This window comes from Orbicella faveolata, unplaced genomic scaffold (assembly GCF_042242905.1).
Source record: "Orbicella faveolata isolate gen_17 unplaced genomic scaffold, um_ofav_v1 contig_14, whole genome shotgun sequence".
Lineage (NCBI taxonomy): Eukaryota > Metazoa > Cnidaria > Anthozoa > Scleractinia > Merulinidae > Orbicella > Orbicella faveolata.
In genome coordinates this window covers 13,110,583-13,136,247 of record NW_028301541.1, presented here as the reverse complement: position 1 = coordinate 13,136,247, position 25,665 = coordinate 13,110,583, and the positions used below count along the sequence as shown (strand labels likewise).

At 36.9% G+C, this 25,665-nt stretch overlaps 1 protein-coding gene and 1 pseudogene across 2 annotated transcripts in view; one reads left to right on the top strand and one right to left on the bottom strand.

Moving 5' to 3' along the window:
* The window catches only part of LOC110066812 (receptor-type tyrosine-protein phosphatase S-like), an 81,271-nt gene that overhangs the window by 11,500 nt on the left and 44,106 nt on the right, over window positions 1-25,665 (bottom strand). Inside the window, exons 10-18 of one of the 2 annotated variants that reach the window (XM_089287519.1) lie at window positions 19,788-20,017; window positions 17,068-17,131; window positions 13,931-14,039; window positions 12,358-12,503; window positions 6,761-6,847; window positions 2,269-2,384; window positions 2,006-2,093; window positions 1,031-1,107; window positions 892-928 (exon numbers count right to left, since the gene is read on the bottom strand). In XM_089287519.1, coding sequence (XP_089143645.1) covers window positions 892-928; window positions 1,031-1,107; window positions 2,006-2,093; window positions 2,269-2,384; window positions 6,761-6,847; window positions 12,358-12,503; window positions 13,931-14,039; window positions 17,068-17,131; window positions 19,788-20,017 — 954 coding nt within the window. The remainder of the gene's footprint in view (window positions 1-891; window positions 929-1,030; window positions 1,108-2,005; window positions 2,094-2,268; window positions 2,385-6,760; window positions 6,848-12,357; window positions 12,504-13,930; window positions 14,040-17,067; window positions 17,132-19,787; window positions 20,018-25,665) is intronic. The other variant, XM_089287520.1, reaches the window with a different exon arrangement.
* LOC149114078 (uncharacterized) lies at window positions 15,158-15,979 on the top strand (annotated as a pseudogene).

Below are 25,665 nucleotides of genomic sequence, written 5' to 3'. Positions count from 1 at the left end.
AACACAACTGCAGAATAAGCAGAGACAACACGACATCAAATCAACACCAGCTTGCGCACACTTTCTAGAATGTCATAAGTTGCGTTCTGGTTGTGACGTGAAACGTGCAACATGCCGTCGTGATCTGGTAATAGAGAGCTTAAGCAAACCACGACAGCAACGAGAACGCCACCGAACAAAAGCCAGTTTAATGAGCAGGACAATGGCTGCGCATGTGCATTATAAATCTATGTCCATTTCTTTTCTGTCTTCTTCGCAACAAAACGTGAAATGATCAAGTTCCGCGTACTTTTGAGAATGCGAACAGCGGCGGTTAATTTTTCGTATTTTCATCAGCGATAACGAAGCGCGCGAAGTCTAAAAATAGAATGCACATTATTGGAACCCCGCGAAAGTCAGACAACATAAGCGTGTTCTGAGAGAAATAGGAGGAAAACGAACGCCCAATTTTCGTTTTAAAAATTGTTTTAGGAACACTTGCTTACGCGCTTGAAAAAGCGTCAAATCTTCCACCTTTCTGTTTTGTTTGTCTGAGTTATGACGTCACTCGCGCGCTTCGCTATTGAACGCCGGCGTAACGTACACAGCTTGAGCAAGTTCTGAGACCAACAGACGCATTAAACAGATCTAGACAATTGCAAAGTAAAATATAAATTCAGCTTTTAGCAAGTGTCATCCTCGGGGTCGTCGTCATCATTGCTTAAGATCTCTAATGACGAAGGCAGCGCGAGCACCGGAAATAAAAATCAAGTCGTGTCCAGACTATTCCAAGTACTCAGATGCGCTCAGCACCCTTCCCGCTTTGACATGGCGTTGTCTTCGCTAAATCTATTTGATGCTTTCCCTCAGCTGCTGCAAAAACAGGCAATCCTAACAATGTTTAACTCAAACCTTGAGTAGCAATAAACTTGCAGTGGTGGTTATAGCCCTGAAAAAGAAGTCAGAATTTTGTGTGAGCAAACAGGAAATGTAATCAAAGATGGTTTCGCTGGCAAAGTAATTTCCTAAATCAAAGCAAAATTATACTCACATCAATAAAGTTGGCATTGATGTAATCACTCCCTGGACAGCCATCCACTTCAGCTAATGTAACTCGAGTGTGATCATCTGTAGTACAACAACCATAATAAAAAAAAGTATTTAAACATGGCAAATCAAAATGAACATCAGCCCTCACTAAAAACTATCATTTGAATATAGGCCGGATACGTCTGTACAACTGAAAGGCAGGCACGACGGGCTCGCTGTCTAAAACCAGAAAGACATGTGCAGTGACCAGTGATGGACCATATAAAAATCATAAAGTGGTACGGTTAAATTCAGTGAGTAATCCCTTAAGACAATATCATGAATCCGACTTCCATTAAATAAATAGAGAAAAACAAATAGTAATGGTAATCACCTCTGGTCCATGAATATTTCTCTTTGTTAAAAATTAACAACCTATCATAAAATAGCTTGATAATACAACAAGAATGAACTCGGGCAATGTAAACCTTTTTTAAACAGGTCCAACTTATACGTCATTCTATCAGGAAGCTCAGTAGCAGCCAAGAATCAAGTTTAATAAATGAATTCAATCTGTTTTTATTCTCTCCATCTTTTCTCTTGTTATATTATTTTGTTAACTAGACGTTCACACTAGCTCACAAGTAACAGAATCATCATCTTTCAACCTGTATAATCCTCTATAATTTTACCCAGTTAATACGGCCACTCAATGAACAAGTAATGTTCATCTTTCCATTGTTAATATTGCATGAACTGATTAAAGTTTCAACTTTTTTACAATTACACCTGCATTTTGAATGTTTATTACAGAAGAGTTGTTTAAAAATGTCCCTGTCAAGACATCACTTCTGTCTTAAGATTCGATAAAATAGACCAGTCATGAAATTTGACCCTACCCCGTTAATACAGTCAACCCATTAATACGGTCAAAGTTTCACGTAAAGCTGGTGACCGTGTCAACGGGATTCCACCGTATCCCCTAATTTTAACTTACATGGAATGATATTCTTAAATCTGTTCTTGGCTTTGTTTTCTGGCTTTTGACTACTATCCCAAGTGAAATTTCCAGGAACTCTGATTGACTGCAATTTGAAAAGTTAAAAAAAAAAAACATTTATAGTCTAAATGAAAGGATGTCAAAATACCGCTTAGACAAGAGTGCGTATCAGTACTGTTCACTTGGGAATCGCCTAACAACAACCACGGGTGAAGACAGTGTTATAAGAGTTAAATATCAATAACAATGAATGAACGCACCACAAACTCGTCCCTAAATGACTTGTTGGCATCTGCATGATTGATTTCACAGTATTCCCGTAGCTTCTCTACTGGAATAGGTTTGATGGTTACAAACTTGCCTGGACCAACAACATCTGCAAATAAGTTAAACATGGTACCAACGTGAACTCACTTCCACCTTAGCAAAGACCCCGGCAAAGAGCATCTTATTTGTCATTTTGAATTATCACAGGTAGCCCAAATTCACAAATGAGCGTCCTTATACACACAATAGTAAATATTCAGGTTTTGCAATAGTCAAAATATAGAGATTTGTCTGGGAAAAACGGTTATGTCCTTAAATCTAAAAAATACGAAGGAGTATGAACAAAGATAAACCTAACTTGTTTCAGGCGTGTGTTTCCTTGGTTCCTGTGAGGTTTCTAGGCTGATTTACGGTAGTTTAAGTGGTTTTTAGCTTCATGCACTGCTACATATAGTAAGGAGACACACACCTGAAGCGACGTAGGTTTACTTTTATACATACTCGTCCATATTTTGGGGAGTTTAAGAATATAACCGTTTTTCCCTTACAAATCCATATATTTCGACTGTTGTGTAACCTGATTACTACTTTATGTACAGGGATGCTCATTTGTGAGCTTGGGCTTCCTGAGAAAATATTTAAAAAATGGAGGACGTGATAAGCTCAGAATAAACGCTTTAAATACACTCTACCAGTCGAATTCTCCAAGCCTTTATTGCACCAGCCGTGTGTAAGTCCACCCAAAATTATCAATAATAAGTATAGGTAATCGTATGAATGAGAGTCCAATTAAATTAGGATTTACCCTACGAGTGATATTTGAACATTCTCTCAAAATTGCACGATCTTTTAGGCGAGTGCATTTAGAAAGAATTTTCGTATATCACGAGTAGAGTAAATCCTTAATTGCTCGAGCTTTCATACGATTACTCATTTATTACGTGACTGAGAAAATTGCGAACAAGGGCGCGTTAGCGCTGCAGTGCAAATTAATAATTAACGATAAATTGGCCTGCTTCCAGCCAATCACACTGAGGTAATTTCCTCAGTCATATAATAAGTACTGTTATAAGAATACTAAAGAGGGTGTCCTGTTACAGCAGGTGTCCTGTTACAGCATGTGTCCACTTGTGAGGTTTGGTAGATCGCAGCTTTAAATTAACTATGGTTTACGGTCATTTCACCCCATGGTCATTTCGCTCCAACCAAAAGTCATTTCGCCCAATAATCGAAGTCACTTCGCCCGATACAAAAGTCACTTCGCCTCATACAGAAGTTACTTCGCTCCATGTAAAAAATTAGTGAAATTTGTCGTGAACTTTTCGTTTTGATGTTGGAGTTGGACTGATTTTGAACTTAAGACTTATGTCAGTTCAGATTATTAACTACTGCAGCTTCCAGTCGCGTTCGCTTAAATACGCTTGGTAACACTAAATGTCATTTCGTTCGATTACTTTCCTCATCGCGCATTCTTATCCGTTGTAATCCCTCAAAATACACTAAATATCACTTCGTTCGATTACTTTCCTCAACACTATGATCAGCTAGGCAAATAGAGACAATCTTGTAAACATATATACACTTTAATTATATCATGGAGCGAAGTAACTTCTGTATGGAGCGAAGTGACTTTTGGTTGGGGCGAAATTACCATGGGGCGAAATGACCGGATACCTTAACTATGACCCATATACTGCTGCTTATTAACTCGCAGTAGATTCCTGTTGCAGACGAACGTCAAACCCTTTCAATTAATCCCACTCTCAAACTATGAATTCTCCTTTATGATTTCCATACTTGTTTTAGTGTTAATATTGTTCATTCTAGCACATCAAAGACAATATTCCCATATGATTTGTAAGATATTGTAAGGAGAAGTAAGAAGTCTATCACACCCAGTAAGTTATTCGGGTAACACTAGGATCCCATTGATAGTAACATTCTCTTTACCCAAATTAGGGTTGGCACTCCATGAACTGAAAACCTAGTTTGATCAGGAGTGGTTAGTGATCCTCAAGCCCCATGAGTATCCATTACTACAATCACAGTTTGCTCAAACAGGTTCATATTCCACAGGTTCACCCATTTCTGGGTAGAGAGCGTCAGTGTGAATTCAAAACACGGAAATGATCGAGCTATTGACTGTTAGTGTACAAACAAGAAGCTTCCAAAATTATATACACTGTGCATGTACATTCAGCTAGTCTCTTACAAATGATTTAAAATAATCTTTATATATTTTACTTATTTATTTATTTGTTTATTTACTTATTTTAAATTAATCGGTCAAATTCTAGAATTCCTCTATTTTATTTATCTTTATATATCAATATACATGATTTGATATTACTTTTATGACTCCACGTTATACCACTTACAAATTTTAGAATAGGTTAATGTGAAGTGCATTTACATCATTTTACTTACCTGTGGTTTAGGGATTTTTTTAAGTGTTATTTTCAATTTTCATTTTTGCACAGCCACATCACATTAAAAGACAAAAGTCACCACTAATAAACTGGTGATAAGAAGCAACATTTCCAGAAATGAGAAGAGAAGACCAAAGTCTATCTCACTGCAAGTCAAAGTTTCAGCACAATGTGTTCAATAATTTCAATTTTGGGAAATGCAATAGACTGAAAGAAATTAGTTTATCTTTCCTAAGCTATTGTCTTCCAAGGAAAGTGCTTATAAAAGTAGAGGCAATTTTTATTTAGCCACTAAAAGCTATGGCTCGGTGATAAAATCAAACTTGCATAGTTACCACAAATGTAAACTCAAACATAAAATCACTCTGCTGGATATCATGTATTTCCTCTGAGGGATGTGTTTAGTAAAATAGCTGGGGGCAATAACTGTTTCTTATTATATCGCCAGCTCCATAAGCAGGCAAGATGAACCAAATCCTTTGCTGTGATTGGCTACCTGAGTGGGCAAGAAAATGATGCTATTTTACCTGCTTGGGACTACCCGCTGTGTCCCATAAGAAAATTTTCCCCAAAAGCCACAAAATAAATCCTTTATTAACCAAGCTTGTTCGGTAAAGATGGTTGGATAATGGCATCATTCTTTTTTCGTTAGTTTATGGACCTCAATTCTGTCTTAGTCCATATACATGTAAACACACAAAAAAAGAACTTGGCCAATATCCAGCCATCTTGACCTCACACTTGGTCAATGACTTGGTCAATGAATCCTCTACTTCAGAGAAGAAAAGTTGAGGGTCATAAAACAGACTTTTTGATCAGTTGCACATACCATATTTAATCGATTAAGCACCACCCCTGATTAACCACCAAACATGATAGAGCAAAAATATGAAAAAGCACCGCCCTTGAACAAGCACCACATTCATTTCCAATGATCCAACACACTCATTTAATTGAAGCATCATTAGACTGAAATGTTCAAGGAGTCAAACTAATAACCAAGTAACTATGGTACAACTAAATCTTAACCAGCCTCAGAAATTTACTCTCCTGGATTACAATTTTATTCTCAGTGAGTTAGATAAATGTTACTTTTTCTAAAGAGTGCCATGTACCCTAAAATAAGCATCATCCACAAAAAAGCAAAGCAACCAAAACACTAAAATTGTAAGTGCAACAACACTCAACAGCGTTAAAATACAGTAACTGCATCACAGTTAGTTATAGCAGAGTTAATCCTGCAAGTTTATCTTTGTCCCTATCAGTAACACCAAGGATCATGTCATTTAGGCCATGTGCATGGTGACAAGATAAATTGTGAAAAAATCATTATCAGCTTACTACTTTGTCAACATTCGTTCATTGATATAAAATTTTAATATAATTTCCATTTTACAATACAGATTTTGTTTCATTTCCAAAGGTCAGATTATGAGCAAAATACCAAATATTGGAAAGTTCATAATTTTCTGTACAGGCATGTTTCCACAAAAGAAATGCATCTTTTTGTTTCTAACCTTAATTTAACTGGTAGCTCATCAAAAAAGTTCTGTTAATGAAACATCACATTTCCTTGAGAAGGATTTAAGTCATGAAAGTGTTTATTATTTGTTTCATTTATTCTTCCAGCATATGAACAGTTCAAACTACCAGAATCCTTTGAGGCCAGCAATTGAATTGTCTAACTTTGCTGGGCTGGTATGAGGAAGACATTTTTGCCCGGGCACAATTGAGTGGAAGTGAAAGTGAAAGTGAAAGTGTTTTCTCGCCCTTCAGATTTCTCTTTGTCATATCTCCTCTGCCACTTTTAATTCCCTTCATGCCTAATGGTCTAAGAAAATAGATTGCTGCTCAAAGTCTTCTTTCAAGCACAATTTAGTAACTAAGGGGTCAGAGGTAGAACACATCATGATCAATATAACTAAACAAGTTGGTTCTAATATTGTGCTGAAACTTAATTTGCAGTGTTACCAATTCTCATAATCTCATTTCTCATTTCTTGCCATGAATTGCAACACATGCATCACTATTAATTTCTTGTTCATAAAGCCATCACCTGAACTTAATGTACACCGTTTCCACGCCTCAGAATTTCTTGATGCTTTATCATCCAGTACACATCGCACTTGTTGAAAATTCAGGTCTAAAAAGTTTATTAATCCTTCAGGTTAGATTGGAAATATTTAACAACTGTTACAACTTACCTCCACATCAAAGAAAATAACTGTGCAAATGTGGGTGCATTTTAATATTACCAAATGTAGTCAAAGTGTTTCATTTCAGGGGTTACTAAACAGAGTAACATGACGGGGTTGAAGGAATTTTGGGGAAAGGTCTGGAGTTGTTCATTTTCCTTTCCTCTGCTTTGTGAGCAGTCCTTTGAGAGGAAGTAACCAAATCTTGCTGGTTTCTGTACATGTATTTGTACATCATTTCGTTTTTATGTTATTTAGTTTAGTATCTCCAGAACTCTAAGATCAGTCCAAACCTCACTTTCATAAAAAGGCTGCAAACACATTTCATGGAAATGTAAAATTTTCTATAATTCTCAATTAACTACTGAGATTATATGCAAATCAGACTTAGATCAAGCAAGTTCATTTTAAAAAGCAGGGCATTAAAAGTTCTTTTCAGGCATTGGGAACCCATGTGCAAGGTGGTTAAACTTTTGCAGCATTGATCGAGTTTTAGTCTTGAAAGAATACAAACTAAAGTGTCTGGCAAATGACATCCCTTGCAACTAAGAAATGGAAAATTCATTTAATAAAGTGGAAATTTATTCATTCAGGCTAGCAGTTTAACTAATTGCAGTAAAAATTACGATGCTCTTTTTATTTACAAGTAGCATAATAGCCTTGACCCACAGTACAGGGTGGGTACCTCTATTGCTTTTTTGACATTAGTGGTCTATTGTTTTAATGTTAACACTCTACTGTCAAATAGTATATGTCTGTGGTGTCAGGTTCTAATCAAGCTAAGAGGTACTAGCCAACAATTTTGAAGATGTTTAACATTGTTCCTTTACTATTTAATTTCTATTAAATAATTAATTCATTAGTCATTAATTTCAGAGTAATCATAACAATTTTTATGGTACATGTTTCACATGCTTAATTTTATAGCAACATTCAGTGGCACCATTACTGCAACTAACATACTCTTAGATCATAAATTAGTTTTGCTCCCACATTAATTAATTGATATATGATGATATGTATGCATGAATGCCTTCAAATGAATGGACAAATGAAGGTAGATATAAACATATAGATAACAAAAAACATATTAAGAGTACCATAGTTGTATATGACGATATGTAATGCATGAATGCCTTTGAATGAATGGACAAATGAAGATAGATATAAACATTGAAAGACATCAATCAATAAATAAAACAGTTGAGAGTACAATACCAAAGAAATTGAATTTAACATTTGCAAAGATGGCATTCTTGAATAAGACAATATCATAACAGTTACATTATTTATGTGCAGTAATACTACAGAGAAGAATAGGGTAATGATAAAGAACAAAAATAAAACCAAAAAGGTGTTATATGTGATTACAATATCTGCAATACATTACATATTTACATAAAAAAGAATGATGGTTAATTTGGTTAGCCATGGTGAAAAAAAGCATAAAAGGTACTTTTTATCTCTAAAACAAAAATAAAAATATAGCAAACTTCCACAGCCGCCAAAGAGCCAAGTGGCAAAAAAAATAAAACAACATAAATAGATAACATCCAAAAAACCTTCTGAACATCAAATCGTTTATCAAACGAAAAAAATGACAAAATTTAAACTATAAACAAAATTAGAAGTGCTATGAAAAGATTTAACAAATTCATCATTAAATAACTAATAAGCCTTATAAACCACAAACATGACAAATGAAAACTAAAAAAAGAACATGAAATGCTCTGCTAAGATTCCAGAAATAAAATAACCACATAAATGTATATCATCCTGTCCATATTATATAAAGTCAGGTTATATACCATAAATAAAATAAGTTTCAATGTTCCTAAATGTTTAATTACTATTCTAACATTACTTTTAACTTTAAATAATTTATTGTCCACAGGACTGTTCTAAGCATTGTTTCATTGATCTACAATGTCTGGCAATAGGCTCAATATATTTAATTTTCAAAAAGCAATCATAAAATATTTTAAATGGTTTACTGTCAACAAAACCTTGACATTGAAATCATACATCATGGCAGCTGCCATTACTTAGAACAACTATAACAGCTCTGTGCCAGAGATATTGATAGTGTTAGCAGCAACAGACCAACCATGGCCTTAAACAAATGTTGTCAGCTTTTGAATTTATGATTTAAGGTGGTCAAGACCTTCTATTGCTATAAGGGGTGGCGAATGATACATAGCTAAAAACAAAAGGCCCTTTTGACCTGCCTTATGTCACTTGTTAAAGAACACGGAGAAATCCACTGCTAAACCAGACAAGTGTAAAATGAAAGCACAATGCAAGATCAAGTAAACAGGAGCGCATTTTCACTTTTTTTCACATTTTCGCATTTTTTAAGAACACAATTCAATGTGACTCAACCTAACACGATCTGCCCCTTATTGACATTTAATTCTTGTGATTTATATCTGTTTGCTTATTCTTGGAAAGTGCACATCATATGATGGCTTTTTATCAGCTCATTGCAATCTCTTGATTTTTCTGTTGGGTTGCATTTAGTTTTCTGAGACTTCAGTATTTATGACTCTTTATCAAAGCACATTGTCACACAGGTTAGAATTCCATCTCAGGAGTGTTCACACAACTCTTTAATGTTGAAGCCAACTTAAAGTGTTAATCTGTACAGTTGTTACTTGCTTTATTTCATGGAGAGAAATGATACTGATACAAGAGGATCAGAAAACCAGTCAGGGCTAATCAGTTCCAGGCAAGGATCATAATCTCTCGCTTCGGGTGATTCGTTCACTTGTTCCCATTAATGCAAGTAAGTAGCATGAGGCTCATACTATACCTCATGATTGAAAAAAAAGGTTAAGTAAACAGTATACAAGCGTTACACTTGCAGTGTCAATACGAATTAATTTGATCTGGCCTGATGCCCAGATCTGACCCATGTTGAATTATATGCAGTGAGATATTGATGATAATAACAACAATTAAGTTTTGTGATTTATACCTGTTTGTTTATTCACAGAAAATACACATTAGTTGTTAGTTTTTACTCTGCTCATTGTGATATTTAGATTTGAATGTGTGACTAAAACCCGTCACTTCAACGTTTAGCCTGTTATTTGTTACCAAAATTGATTGAATTGCAAGTGAGTTTTGTAAACCATGGGCTCGGACACAAAATAAAACGCTAAAAACAGCCTGTCACAAGTGCTTGAGTCTCCAAGGTCTTCATGGTCTACATGACAGTCCCCATTAAAAAAGGAATAAATGGAGTGTCTTGAATCTGCTATAACAGCATGGTTGCCAAAATCAATGGCACAAACTGCCATCAATTCAACATTTTTTGTCTGTCTTTCATAAACAAAATTAATTGTAACCCACCAGTTTCCAGAGCTGCCCTTCACAGGAATCTTGTATTAGGAATGCAAAGAATGGTTACATATACCTTGAGTCCACATGACTTTGATTATGTGGACATGAGGCAAAAAGTGGGTCTCTTCCATCTTTTAAAACCAAGAACATCTCACTTTTGAGTTGTTTTTTTTGTCTCAAAGTCTCAAACTTTCCACCAGAAGGTGTTGCACTGTTGGATTTGTTTTGGCCAATAATTGGTGACCAAGATCACAAAAAGGATCAAAAAATATTAATTCTGGGGTAGTAACTTGAGTCTGGAATATTTCTTGACAAAGTGACAAAGTCAGGAAATTTTCAAACTTGTTTCCCTGACTTGAGAAAAGTACAGAAAACAAAGACAAGTTTAGGAAGAGTGAAGAAATACTGGAGTTCTTTTTTTCCACGTTCCAACAAGTGCTAAATTGCTAAATAAAATGAAACCTCTCTCGAGTAGCCTAATTTTTTGTTTTAGCCATAAAGTTTCATTTTGGGAATGTTGTGAACTCAGCTCTACTCTAACCCTCCGACAGTAATATCACATGTCCCCATTGTGTCGCACTTAAATGTATGTTCATCACAAATTATATTTTATGTTTTGCTCAAGGATTGTGATGCTAATCAAAACTAGATTTTGCATAGTATAACAAAGAAGTAACTAAATGGATAACATTTAACTGCAAAGTCCCGCTTGTGGTTCAAATATACCTATAACTTTAGAGGGAATTGTCAGATCAAATATTTAGCCACCAACATCTAATAATTGATTATTGTCCAAATTGGGTAGAACGCTTTGCATAATTAAGTCTGGTTAAGAGAAGTCAAGCAAGCCTGGGGCTTAGTTTTCTCTGCACTGAGTCTCAGAGTCAGATTTTCAAAAAGCACTTATAATATAAGTCTTTGTCTTGGATTTAAAAACAAAGTTCTTAGCTCACAGATGTATTGGCAGAGTCTCAGATTTTACCATTCACCACCCCTACTATCACTATCATTGCAACGCCGTTAAGAACAAACTACCTTTAGAGATTAATTATAAGTTGTAACACACATATTCTGCAGCATAATAAATAACTGTACATCTGGAGTACCAAAAGCTGCATAACGAAAATGAGACATTGTAATGATAAATCTTTTGAGGTGTTTTTGTTTCAAGTGGAAACTGAAAACACAAACATTTACAAATGGCTGCCCAAATATTTGGCAGCTTTTATGCCACTTTTGGCACTCCATCTTTTGTATTTGAAATCATTCATTTGATTGCAACAAGAAAAAACATTCTGCCGCATGATTACTGCTTGTTTACTTTATATTACATCATAGTATTCAACCATGTGAAAAGAGCACCATGATCATCAGCACACGATTTGTCATACTGTCACTAAATATTATACAAAAGTATTTAAAATACCACACTTGTCTCTGCAATCCACATGATGATAAGCTTCCCGAAGATTCTGATTTTAGAAATAAATGTATTTACAAAAGCAAACATTACTCTACATCTCAATGGAAATGAGGTACCTTCAGGTATAGTTAAGGTTTATTTAAGCAGTTAAAATGCATGTTCAGCTCATTAAAAACTGACATAACTTAAAACAGGCTGCTTATGTCGCACACATGAAAATTTAAAATAGGCAAATCTATTTTGATGTCAATTTTTTTCTCATGTTTGTTTAATATTTCTCCCACAACTAATTCATTATCGTGAATTTTGTTTACATTTTATAACATCCCACTGTCTTTGGTAAACTGATCATTACTTTGATTTACTTCTCTCGGTACAACAAACTTCTCAAAGAGTACATGTACCACGTTATCACCTTCCTAGTGTTTATTTTGGCAGCCTTTTTTAGACAGAAGATTTTAAACTAATGGTTACTTAGCTCATGCCATAATTGCTTTAACTCTACTTTTAAATGAGCTATGATCAAGACCAAGGACACATCACACTAATGTAAGAAACTCAGTGAATTCCAACAAAGCTGCAATCAAATACCCAAATTTGTTTAGCACCAAGGCTGGCACATAATATCTGCCTTGATTATACTGTCAATTAAGATAGTTGTGAATACTAACTAAACCCATGATTCCGAACCTTCTGATCCACGCCGCCCTTGCATATATTTGACTCCAGGTACTCTGTCCAATGATTCCTTGTCTCCTATCCCACTGTCATTGGAGTTGGCAACAGCATAACGATTACTCTTAAGTTCTGTTGATTCCCTTCGTTTTCTATGTTTCCTGTGAGTGTGGAATTTCAGGTCAGTTTTTATTTTTCTTAAATTTTAATTTGCTAACGACCACTTTAACAGGGGATTACAAAAGTATCATAAAAATTATTATTCTTATTCCATATAAATATGATGTTCTTATATCATCCCACAGTTTCTCCAAGCACTTGTACACCGCAACACCAATTATATAGGGTGCATTAATTGATAAATAATCATGTTCCCATTGTCCGATATAAATTACCCAGTTTGACAAATAAAACTTATCAAAGCTGAATGTCAAATTAAATGAAAATACGAACTAAAGGCAACCTCTGAGTTTGGAGTTTCCAGTTGAGGAAAGTGCAAAACACATTCAAAATGTAGAAAGCACTCCCTTGTGGTCCATGTTTTGACAAATTCTCTTTTATTGTACAAAATCCCATCATGTTGGGTGTCTTGAAAAGCAGACCCCTAAGAACCCCCACCCCCTAAAAAACTCAGGCTTGAATGGGATTCAAACTCATGACCAGTGCAATATGGGTGCAGTGCTCTACTAAGTGAGCTATCAAGCCATCTGGGAGCTGGTTATGTTGTGATGATCATTCATGTCTTCTCATGGGTATATCACAAATTCACAATGTGACCAGCTCCTAACCAGTTGGCTTGATAGGACCATGTTGGTAGAGCACTGCACTGGTATTGCATGCAGAAGTCATGGGTTTGAATCCCAATCAAGCCTGAATTTTTCTTCAGGCTTTAATTTCACAGCTGCTTAAGTTGTGTATAACAACTGCAATGATCATTCATGCCTTTATATCTTATGTTGTTGTATAATTCATCTAGGTATGGCTCCTTTGCTTGTTATTTATTGCATGTTTCTAGGAAACATAAAATTAAGCCCACAAAATGACTGTCAACCTACAATCAGTCATCAGTACAAGCTGAACACTTTAATCAACTCTTTTCTTCAAAACTTGTTCCGATGCTTCATTTTCATTCCTAGCATTCAGGCAGGTAAAAGCATGAAAAGCTGGGACCTTATTTCTTCCATAAGCATTGTCTTATCAATAAAAGAGGCCATTTTGAATGTCCTTATCAGTGGCGGATCCAGACCTTGAGCTAAGGGAAGGGGGGGGGGGGGGGGGAAGAAGGGGATTTACTAGCCCTGCCAGGTTTTCTTCCTTCTGCAAATTTTTTTTACCCAAAATAAGGGGCTCCCTCCCCTGGATCTGCCACTGCTCATAACACTGCCATTTTGTTTGCTTTTCATGTTCAATACCTGTAAACAGCAGATGCATGCATATGGTTGGCTAAAAGCCCCAGAAAATAAATCTCGGAGTAATAATCAAACTCGTATTAAAACAAACAGTAGAACCTCAATATTATTCTGATTTATTCCTATGCATAAATTGAGCTCCTTCATCAAACACAATAACATAACACTTTTAACCTTACCTTATCACTAGAGCAACAATAATAATTGCAAAAGCCAAGATAATTATTCCAGCAAATACTCCACCATAAAGAGACCCTGTATCAACACCACTTCGTTTAGAAACATTTCCTAAACAAGAAGATAAAAAGTAATACAGATCTGTAAAATGCATTCCACTTAAGCAAAAAGAAAGTCTCTGTTTGATGCAGAAACCAAGTGAAAACTCTATAATTATGCAACACTGTATAATACAGTTTTGGCAGATTTTTTTGACCAACAAGGGCTTTTCAATAATTCAGAATCCAGTTTCTCCATTAAACCACCACACTGTCACTATATATAACATCCTATTTTTAATCACATGCTGTCACTGGAACTTTCTGCTCTACAATAATGAGATTATTACAAAACTAGTTACTTCAGAGTATCAATAAATAAAAGCAACCAATTGGATTACTCTGAATGATCCTGCACAATCATTCTTGAAGATTTTCTGGTAGTTTTATGACGGGCGTGAAGGGGTAAAATGGGAACTGGGATTTGCCCTTTTCTGGGCTGGGAAAATGGGATTTACTGCACTGGGACTGGGATTCAACCACTGGGAATGGGATGAACAATTTTGAAAATGGGAAAGGGATTCTTATTTTTAGCACTCTCTGACCCTATTTTTGACACCACTGCTAAACTGAGCCTACTCTTTTGAATAAAGAATTAAAATTCTGCATCATTAGACCTCAGTAAGCACAAAGAATCATCACATTTTTCGTTTCCACATTCTAGCTACCAGGCTCCACATGGTTTTATTGTTATGTTCTGTCAGTTTTCCTGGTCAGCGGTTTGTTGTTGATGGAATGATATGCGCATTTTTGCACGTGGCGGGAAAGACAAAAATGGCATCCAATTCGCAGACTATGATAATCGAAATCAAGTATATTAACACAAAAAATGCTGTAACACACACAGACAATTGTAAACTTATGTCTTGGAAATGGTGACATGTGAATTGGTGCATCCTACAAAGAGTATTTACTCAATCACAACTGATTTTGATGGAGTAGGTGTCCTTGGAGCAGTGAATGTCATGTGCAGCTATGTAGACAGTTGGACAAATGTTAGTTCTTTGGCACTCTCAGGGGATGAACTTGCTGTTTGTGCAGATGGTGTTCTTCATGTCTTTGTTCCATCACAGGGTGTAACAAGAACTGTTAGAGGGAGTGATGGCCTACCCATATCATCACGAGCAGTGAATGTTGCTTGGCTTGGTAAAGATATTTTGTTCTGCAAAGAACACTCTGTTAAGGTCTTTGAATCTGGGGCTGTTGTTGTGATTGCAGGACACAGTAAAGGTGCTAGTGAAGGCTCACAATCACACTCGAAACTGTGTCAACCAATTGGAATCTGCGTGAATTTGATCATAACATTTACATTACACACTCTGGTTCTGGCACGGTCAAACTAATCAACAGACTGTTGACAGGGATTGCAGAGTTCCTTGGAAAGTTACAAGTCCTTGTGAAGGCTTTTGACATTCATTCCAAAAAATACACAGTTAGAGAACCACATAAGGCGGTTAATGAAGCAATGGCTATGGTGGTTGAGGTGCTGGAGTACATGAAGCATTGCTCACGGAAGGCAAGAGAGCTACAGTCCTTGGCAAAAGAAACCACTGATGTACCAGAGGGTACTTTATCAAACAAGTGTTTGAAGTCATTGGAACTGATGGCACAATCGCTTCATGAAGGTAGAGCACAACATCAAAGATCTGTCTTCATACCCAGGTTTCGAGGTGAACTTGAATTAGAATCACTCCTGACCTTAAATGTTCAGAACCAACATGCAGTCACTCATTTTAAGAAGGAAACATTTACTCTCTACGAATACGCATAGATTTTTGGTTCATCAGTTGAAGAAGGAGTAAAGAGAGTGACACCATGGTCTGCACATTATTACAAGCATCCCAACTCATACTACCCTGTTGAACCTTCTGCTACTGGCCAGTTGGTCCTTGTTGAAATTCCCAAACTGGTCGGAGAAAGATTGTCCAGAAATTATGAAGCAGAGATGAGAGTGTGGGCAAAACAATACAAGTGTGTAAGGCAGCAAAGTGTACAAGAAGACAACACAATGGAAAGAGCTGGGACACTGCCTCTGAATTTGTATAAAACACAGACATTGTTTAATCCATTAGATTTGCAGTTTGTACTTCCTCGTGCGCAAAGCTCAGTGCCAGGGGAAAGTGCAGAACGTCCAGAAGGTGAGTCTGATGAACAGCCTGTGCAGGTTCTCTCCTGCACCGATCAACATGACGACTGCTCACCAGAAGAATGAGAGATTTTCTTCTGTTCAGGTGAACAGATGTGTGTATCCAAATGACGTCAGTCACGCATTTAATTAATTATACACATTAGTCTGCAAACAATCACTGGGAATGGGATTTTAGATTTGGTAACTGGGATTTGGACCAAATTTAAGCTGGGAACTGGGATTTGGTACCCCCCCCCCCCCCCCCCCCTTCATGACCCTCTTTAATGACTGACATTTCTGAAAGAACTTACCTTCACATAAAAGATTCCTTTTCTCTTTCTTCCAACTCTCTTTCCCTTCTTTTTTGTTTAACATTAGACGTGAGTATACCCCCAGTCGGCTCTCAATCAGAATTGCATGCTTGAAATTTGTGATATTTAGTTACAGTGCATGATCATGGCATTTTTTCTAAACATTTTCAGTGATGTAATAAATCTCAAACAAGCTAGCTTGGGACTGTACTAGGAGAATATCAGCCCTATAAGCCCTAAAGGTCTTTTTGTACTAAACTTGCTTCACTCAGTCCATCCTATACTTGGTTAAAATGATTTATGTAAGGAAAATTTCGAACAATTACATTACAAGGTTTTTTCCTAATTTCATTACGCCATAACCTCAGTACTTGTGTGTACAGTAAAGGAAAGCACATAATTTATGCAGCTCTACATATAAGCTCCATTTTTCTAGCCCTACATCAAAACTTGTAGTAGGTAAGTAAAAAATTCATTAATACACTGTGGCTTTCTCCTGGGATGTTTTTATTTATCTTGGACCTCCTTGTGCCAACATCCAGCAATCTGGAACTTCTGTTCCTTGTTTTCTGTAACAATATTGATCTTAATGCAATTTTCACCTGTTAATTTGTTGAAAGTGACAGGACTGCTAGCCTCTCCAGGATAACTCGTAAATGCTTGAACCTATATGGCAAAGTAAAGCCAGACACAGTATGAAGATCAAAATATTAGTGGCTGTTCCATGTTAAACAAATTTGAGAACAAAATGAAAGGAAAACACAAGCAGGAAATCCTCATACATACTGTATTGTGCAAAAGTAATGAGAGCAAAATGCGCAAATTTTGTTCTTTGTCTCCGCGAACTTTCTTTGAAAGTTCGCCCAAAAATTTGAGCGTCTTTTCGCAATGTCTTGAGTGCTATTTCTTTAAAACAAAGGACAAAAATTAGTGGCATTTTCAAGACCAGAACAAAAACTCCTTACCAGAGGGATAATTCCGCTTGCAGCATGCGAAATATCGCAGTGCAGTGCACTGACCAGTATCGAGCCATCAATATATCGTTTACTCCTGTATAAAATTCACTGTTGTTAATGTGTTACTCCATCTTTCATGGCGAAGAACGTAGAGAATTTGAATCCTTTGATTGTTTCCAATGACACGAACTCATTAACTTAAGCTTTGCCACGTCACCGTATCAGGAAGGCAGGTACAAAAGTCGGACTGCTAGTCCGGGTAAACTCGGATGAAAGTGAAATTCTTAATACGGTCTTTTTGAAGGCCTACTTCACCTCAAAATTCATCCAAAGTGACATCAAATTCAGTGATCGATGGACAAGCAGACATGTTGTTTATCTAGTGCCAGGTCTCCACGTCCCAAGTCCCCTCAGCTGTTATCACATTTGCCACGTTCTTGTCTGCCCGCCATGTGGATAGTACATTATTTGCGACAATCCCTCTTTATTTCACACTCATAAATAAGAGATGGAGACATGCGACCACACTTGAGCATGTTGGAAGTGCAAAGAAATGGAATTAGGGAAGGAAAAGTGCAGAGATGTTAGGATGGCAAGTGCAAAAGCCAAAGGATTCTTACGCGAACTGAGCCAAAATGAGATGCTCTTATTTTAAGCTTATACTGTACTCCCGCTGTAAGAGACTAGCCTGAATAGTTTGATAATAGCTTCAAACCTTCGACGGTAATATCGAAAAGTCGCACAGAGCCTGGGTTCATTGTGGCTGAACCACGAGTACTACCACGAGTAGCATTTCTTGTTCAATGAAAACAGGTTGGCAAACAGACCATTTGAGCTTGTGAGCTTTAAGACTGTAACAAACAAAGTGATACCAGCTTTCTCTTGACATAAGCAAGGTAAGTTTGTGAGAAAAGGCTTTGAGATATTACTATCACTCGCGACGATATTAAGGTTTTTATCGCGCACATTCTTGTTTTGCTCTGGCTTTATTCATTTTACTACTGGGAATTGATGGGAAACTTAACGAACAGAGCAAATCTTTGCTAGAAAGTTTGAAGGAAAATTCAAGGAGAGCGAATTTTCACTCGAAAAATCTTGCCAAATTATCAGTAGACACGAATCGCTTCATGAATCGCTGTGCGAAAATTCACGTCGACTAAAACAATGGGCAGCAGGAAAATTCACTGAATTTTCTTAGAACTTTCGAGGTGAACAAAACTTCGCCATTTTTCATCGAAAAGCCCAGAAATTCATGAATTTTGTCGAATCACGCTCTCATTACTTTTGCACAATACTGTAGATGCTCTTTAGGGTCATCACATGAATGTCTGCTGAAACAAACAGAGCACTTTTTCCCCTTTACTCCTAAACAAACAGAGCATTTTTTTGCCCTTTACTCCTAAACAAACATAGCATTTTTTTTCTCTCTACTACTAAAGACCAGCTGGAGATCAAGGGGAAATTACTTTTATTAGAGCCAATCAGTGCCAGGTCATTTCATGTGTAATAAAAAGCCAATCATAAACTGAAAAAGCTCCCTTGGGGCAATAACCACAATCCATACAGTTGCATGTCACATCAAATTCAACAGTAGTACTGTCAAAGTAAATATTCAGTTTTTCTAATCCAGTACGAGTTGGTAGAATTGAAGGCTTTCGTGCAAAAAGAGCATATATTGCTTTTTGGGCAATTTGTATTTTTTGCAGGATCAAGCTAATTTTTGGCAGACTGACTTGTTTCGACATGAAAAGCATCGTTGCGTAATTGCTTTTGTTGATTTGCGCTTCATTTTCGAGAAATAACATATGCAAAAAAAACTCAGTTTTCCAAGCTAGTGCATCTTTTGGAGATCTTTTGTTGAACGAAAAACAAAAGAAACCTTTTGTTTTGCTAAACGATGAAGTCAGTGAAGCTTCATGACATATGTCTATAGCTTCTTGCTGGTATTAATTCAAATCAACAGTTTTACCCCCACACTCGTTGAAAGGCCTTGCTATTATTGGTTGAAGTCTCTTACAGAATTTCTTCCAGTCCAAGGTTTACTGCCTTGATTAGGAAGTGCATGGTGATTGGATTATGAAAATAGCCCTGTGTTTTAGCAGATGTCCATGGGAAGGACAATAATTGTATGACAAGCCTAAAGAGCGTCTGCGTAGGAAGCTACCAGAAGGAGTGTAAAGGTTTGTCTTAGTGACTAACAAAAGCTGGGGTATACAGTTTACATGGGAATAAATATAATAATAAACCAACTTAATAATGATCCTCTTTGCTTTATGTTTTCAAGCCATAAGCAACACTGTTAGTCTAATGTATTACTAATTAACTGTAAATGTACTTAAATAACTATCAAAAAACAAGGAACTTACATAAATCTTGTACTCTGTATCCTCTTTGAGACCAGATAACAAATAAAATAATGTTTCATTTTTCAAGCCTTTTGTAATGTCTGTGGTGCTGTAGTTCTTTCCAGAATTGTTTGAGTAGAGTATCTTGTATCGTTGAATAATTCCATTTGGGTACTCTGGTGGTTTCCAAGTCACAAGCAAAGACGTAGCTGATTCCTCTTGGATTTTAACATTGCGAGGTGCACTTGGAGCTACATTGAAGAGCACAAGAGATTAACCTTTTCAGTTTACATCTAGATGAATACTGACTACCCAACATTTTATATAGTTCTTACAACTAAATGGCTATGATGCCATTTTTGCTTTTGTATAGGACCTCATGGTTAGTGTGCTCGTCTCCGGATCGAGTGGTCCAGGTTCGAGCTCTGGCCGGGGACATTGTGTTGTGTTCTTGGGCAAGACACTTTACTCTCACAGTGCCTCTCTCCACCCAGGTGTATAACTGGGTACCAGCAAACTTAATGCTGGGGGTAACCCTGCGATGGACTAGCATCCCATCCAGGGGGGAGTAGAAATACTCCTAGTCGCTTCATGCTACAGAAACCAGGATAAGCTCCGGCCTGATGGGCCACTTGGCTCGCATGCAGACTTTTATAGGACCTAAAAAAAGACACACCTCTAGACAGCACCAGACTGAGGCAGTGTAGGAAATTAGCGCTCACCCACTCACCAATGTAAGATCATCGGGCGAGTACAAATCATTGATCAGTCGCCCGTTTGGCGAGTACAATTTTCATTTTTGGGAAATTATTTAAGCTTAAATATTGATAACATTATTTTTTTATTTTCTGTTTTGGCAAGAAAATCTCTAAACAAAAACTTACCAGTGTTTTTATTTAACCCTTTTTCATCTTTCGAGATGCCCAACTTCTTCACTTCACGTTCACCTGTCCCCTGGCGCCAAGTTGGCGCATAGGGATGCCCAACTTAATGTTTCATAAATAGACCAAATGAAATACAGCTTCCACATTGCTGTAGTTTTACCCGAAACACAGCTTGAGAAACAAACAGCTACTGAATTTGCATTACTAGAATAATTTATTCAGACACAGGAGTAAACAACTTGTCATCACATGCAAGAATGACATTTTTCCTTTCAGATAAAGAATGAAACTTGAAGACCTTAAACCCAAAGATAACAGCAATGGAGGCAATTTAATTTCAAAACAGTTCTTATTGACAAATCTTCTTGAGATTCATTCCTTAGCAAGCAAACATCCTTGTTCCTCACATGTGCCATCTTTAACTCTCACATACTAATCACTGACAGCTCAAGTAGAGACCAGCAGTATGGCACACGCGTGTAAGGCTATATAAATTATCACCGTGAGAAAATATATTTCTAAGCTGCTTCAAAAGTTCATCAAAAAAGGCAGGACAAAAAACGGCAAAATCAGCCTGCAATCCTGAACAGGTATTTAGCGGTGAGGGGGGTATACATGTATCTTTCTCAGCGAGTGAAAATTAAACTGGGCGAGTGCATTTTTTTCTACAGCCCTTCACCCGATTTGCGGACACGGTCAAAATTTAGTTTCCAACACTGCTGAGGGCAAAATAATGTGGAACTATGCCAAGTTTTTCACAGGCAGGCAAAACTATTTGTACTGAACTTCTTTAAAAGAAAAACGTTCCTCATCAAGATGGTCAATTTGCCAGGTGCCTTACTAATGAAATCCCTGCTTCATAAGATACAAGTTTGCCACAGTAATGTCATTTGTAATTTCAAAATTATGTGAAAGATGAACACAGTGAGAACGACAGAAGGTAGATACCTCAAATTTATCTAGTACACCTGTATGTGTAATTTGTGAGCCAACAGTGTTAAGAGTTACAAATATTCCAGATTTTGTGAGCAGTAAGGAGTTTAAGAATGGCTGACTGTTAGGATTGAGAAACGCCAGTCAACGACCCATTTGGTAAATCGCTCATATTTTGCCCAAAGATACCCTTAGGTGACCTAATTCTAAAAATCATATTTAAAGGTTCCAGCGAATTTTTATTTTTCAGAAATTCGTGAAAATTTGAAAGCGCAATCGAAGTGCAGTTTTTCATGTAATAAAATGACTGAAATATGGTGCGAGGACAAAGCGCTGCTGAAGTCTTAAAATAAATTCAACGGACTTCAAACTTTGCACAAATGTGGAACAACCACTCTAATTTATTCTTCCTTTTAAACTAATCTCAGATATGTTGATATAGTGGTTTTCTGAACCATTTTAAAAACACCTATGAAGCGTGTTAAAAATAACGGCAAAATATAGGCCATGTTTAACACCATAAAAATGCATCTGGTACCTCACTTTTCGATTATTTATTAAATATATACAATGCCAAGTTTCATGCTCGAACTCGCAGTATTTCCCTTTGAAAAAAAACGAAAATCTATGTCAATGTGCTGGGTGCAAATAACACAATAATTATACATGAACAAGAGACAAATCAATTTCAATGGTGAAAATAAAGGGCTATCATTAATTAAAATCCCGTCAATTCACTGCTATCAGTAGAAACATAATGTCCACTATATAAAAACTGTTTTTAGAAGTTTTTGAAGCATTGTGCATTAACTTTGTTTAATTTCCTGTTTGCCGTCATGTCTAGTTTGTCATCGCGTGTATTCCCTTACTGTAAACAACACTGTGAATGGTTGTCATTACAAATGCAAGAGATTTCCTGGAACCTTAATGTTTTCGATTCACCAAAATGCTTTGAGTTCGTTAAGACACAATAATGGTCAACTTGGAATGCTGTTTAGTATTAAGGACATTAAAGGACTGTAAATTAACCGAGTTGAAATATCTTGAAGCAAATCAGAATCACGCCCTTATTCTAATTAGGTATACAGCCAATCTCGGTTCAAGTTCAAGAAGTCAAGAGGTTAGTCCAGCAATGTATCAAACCGTGGTCATCAAAAGTGGAAGTTTACAACTGTAGTGAAAAGTTCCAAATAAATTTCGCCAATATAATTGGAAACAAGAAGTGAAACAGTCTGACCCCAAACAAATAAACAAAATATTAATACGACTAATTTAATCCGAAAATGTAACAGACAGCATACCTAAAAGTCGTCGATTCCCCCCAATACCACTCCACATTGCCTTGAAGAGCCCAACCTTTCTGCTGTAAGAACCAGGGGCCAAATGAATCTGTTTTTGCTCATGGATGTTATGTAACATCCATGAGCTTAGGAGGCAGTCGGATGGCGTTCACTCACCCACTCACTCCATTCTAATTAATTTATTCATTAAACCTAGATTAAACAATTTTCTCCTACCTCCCCTGCTAAGTATTGTTTTTGTCCAAGAGTGTTCAGTTGTCTTCAGGAAGGTTCTTTGATGAGGGGGGACTAGAAAGGCGTAATTTTTGCCTGATAAATCGAGAGCCTGGGTACGAGTTTGTCGAACACTTCGACGATTGAAGTCAGCCAGTTTGGTTTCATGCAATTTTTTTTCGTAAATACGCTGTTTTTTGCCTATCGGCTTTTGCTCACACTTAGATGAAAGCTGGTAGAGGTATTTATGACTGTGGGTCACGTATTGTTCACAACAGCACGGTCGGCGAGGTCAAAGAATTGATACAAGACACCCGAGAAGACAAAGCCAGAAAGTGAGATCGTGAGAATTTGATGGTTTCCACTTGCTTTCTCTCGTTGTGTGGTCTAAGGTAAGCTTAAATTCTCGTTAGGTTTTGGTTTCATTGTTTCTTTATTGTTTTGTTTTGTACAGTATTGTGCAAAAGTAATGAGAGCAAAATGTGCGAATTTCGTTCTTTGTCTCTGCGAACTTTCTTTGAAAGTTCGCCCAAAAATTCAAGCATCTTTTCGCAATGTCTTGAGCGTTATTTCTTTAAAACAAAGGACGAAAATTCCGTCTTTCATGGCAAAGAACGTAGAGAATTTGAATCCTTTGATCGTTTTCAATGACACGAACTCGCTAACTTAAGCTTTGCCGCATCACCATGCCAGCAAGGCAGGTACAAAAGTCGGACTGCTAGTCCAGGTAAACTCGGACGAAAGTAAAATTCTTAATAAGGTCTTTTTGAAGGCCTACTTCACCTCAAAATTCATCCAAAGTGACATCAAATTCAGTGATCGATGGACAAGCAGACATGTTGTTTATCTAGTGCGAGGTCTCCACGTGCCCAGTCCCCTTGGGGGCCAGAAGCACGTGCGTCTCACCCCCACAGCTGTTATCACGTTTGCCACATTCTTGTCTGCCTGCCATAATGGATAGCATATTATTCGCAATAATCCCTCTTTATTTCACACTCGTAAATAAGAGATGGAGACATGCGACCACGCTTGAGCATGTTGGAAGTGCAAAGAAACGGGATTAGGGAAGGAAAAGTGCAGAGATGTTCGGATGGCAAGTGCAAATGGGAAAGACACGGTAGCTGGTCGTTTCACTGATGAGTTGTTTCGCCAACATCTCATTTGCCAATGTCTTAGGTCAATTCGCCAACGTCCTAAGTCACTTCGCCAACGTCCTACTGGTCAATTCGCCAACATCTAAATAAAAGTTTACCTTCACTTGTGTGTGTTGTCATTTATTTCAATACCTCACCTAGAATTATTTTCCATGCAAGAGCACCTCATTATTTACGACGACAGTTCTCTGCTACGGTAGCCCTCCTGCTAATATTTTTTTTTGTATGAACACTAACGGGGGAAGGAGGTGTAATTGATTTATAACAATCAATACAGCTTGAATGTTACTAAAACTACCAGTTAAAAAGTGTTCAGCCGAGTTAAACAGATCTGTAAGAGACTGGCCTGAATAGTTTGATAATAACTTCAAACCTTCGATGGTACTATCGCAAGGTCGCGCAGAGCCTGGGTTCATTGTGGCTGCACCGCGAGTACTTCCGCGAGTAGCATTTCTTGTTCAATGAAAACAGGTTGGCAAACAGACCATTTGAGCTTGCGAGCTTTAAGACTGCAACAAACAAAGTGATATCAACTTTCTCTGGACATAAGCAAGGTAAATTTGTGAGAAAAGACTTTGAGATATTACTATCACTCACGATGATATTAAGGTTTTTATTGTGCACGTTCTTGTTTTGCTCTGCCTTAATTCATTTTACTACCGGGAATCGATGGGAAACTTAAGGAACAGAGCAAATTTTTGCCAGAAAGTTCAAAGGACAATGCAAGAGCAAATTTTCGCTCGAAAAATTGGGCCAAATTATCAGTAGACATGAATTACTGCTCGAAAATTCGCGTCGACTAAAACAATGGGCAGCGGGAAAATTCATTGAATTTTCTTCGAACTTTTGAGGCAAACAAAACTTCGCCATTTTTCGTCGAAAAACCCCAAAATTCGAGAATTTCATCGAATTACACTATCATTACTTTTGCAAAATACTGTACGCACACATTGAATTTCTGCCTGTGTTAGTATCACAAGCTCAAAATTTGTAAGATTGTTTTTAAATACTTAGGGGAAAAAAATCTCAAATTGCCTTATCTTTAAGTTTTGTTGTCGTTCACACTACATTTCTTTTGTATTCCATGCAGTTAGGCCAGAGTGAAAATTTCTTCACAGATGATATGCAAGGTTACCTACATGTACAATTGAGTAAATATACACTGCAATATTTTAGTGATGGATGAACAAATTAAGTCCAAGAGACTGTAGATCTATTGTTTTGCAAGAAAGATATGCTGTCCAATTATGTCAAAAAGCTGGACGCATGGTGGCTGGTGATGTATAGTGTTTTTTTGTTCCTAGAAATGAGAGATTTAAACAAATTGACATCAAAACCTGAATTGTGGAGAAGAGAATGCTTGATACTTGTCAACATAAGTATGTTCTGTAATCGTTGCAAAAATCTATTAGCA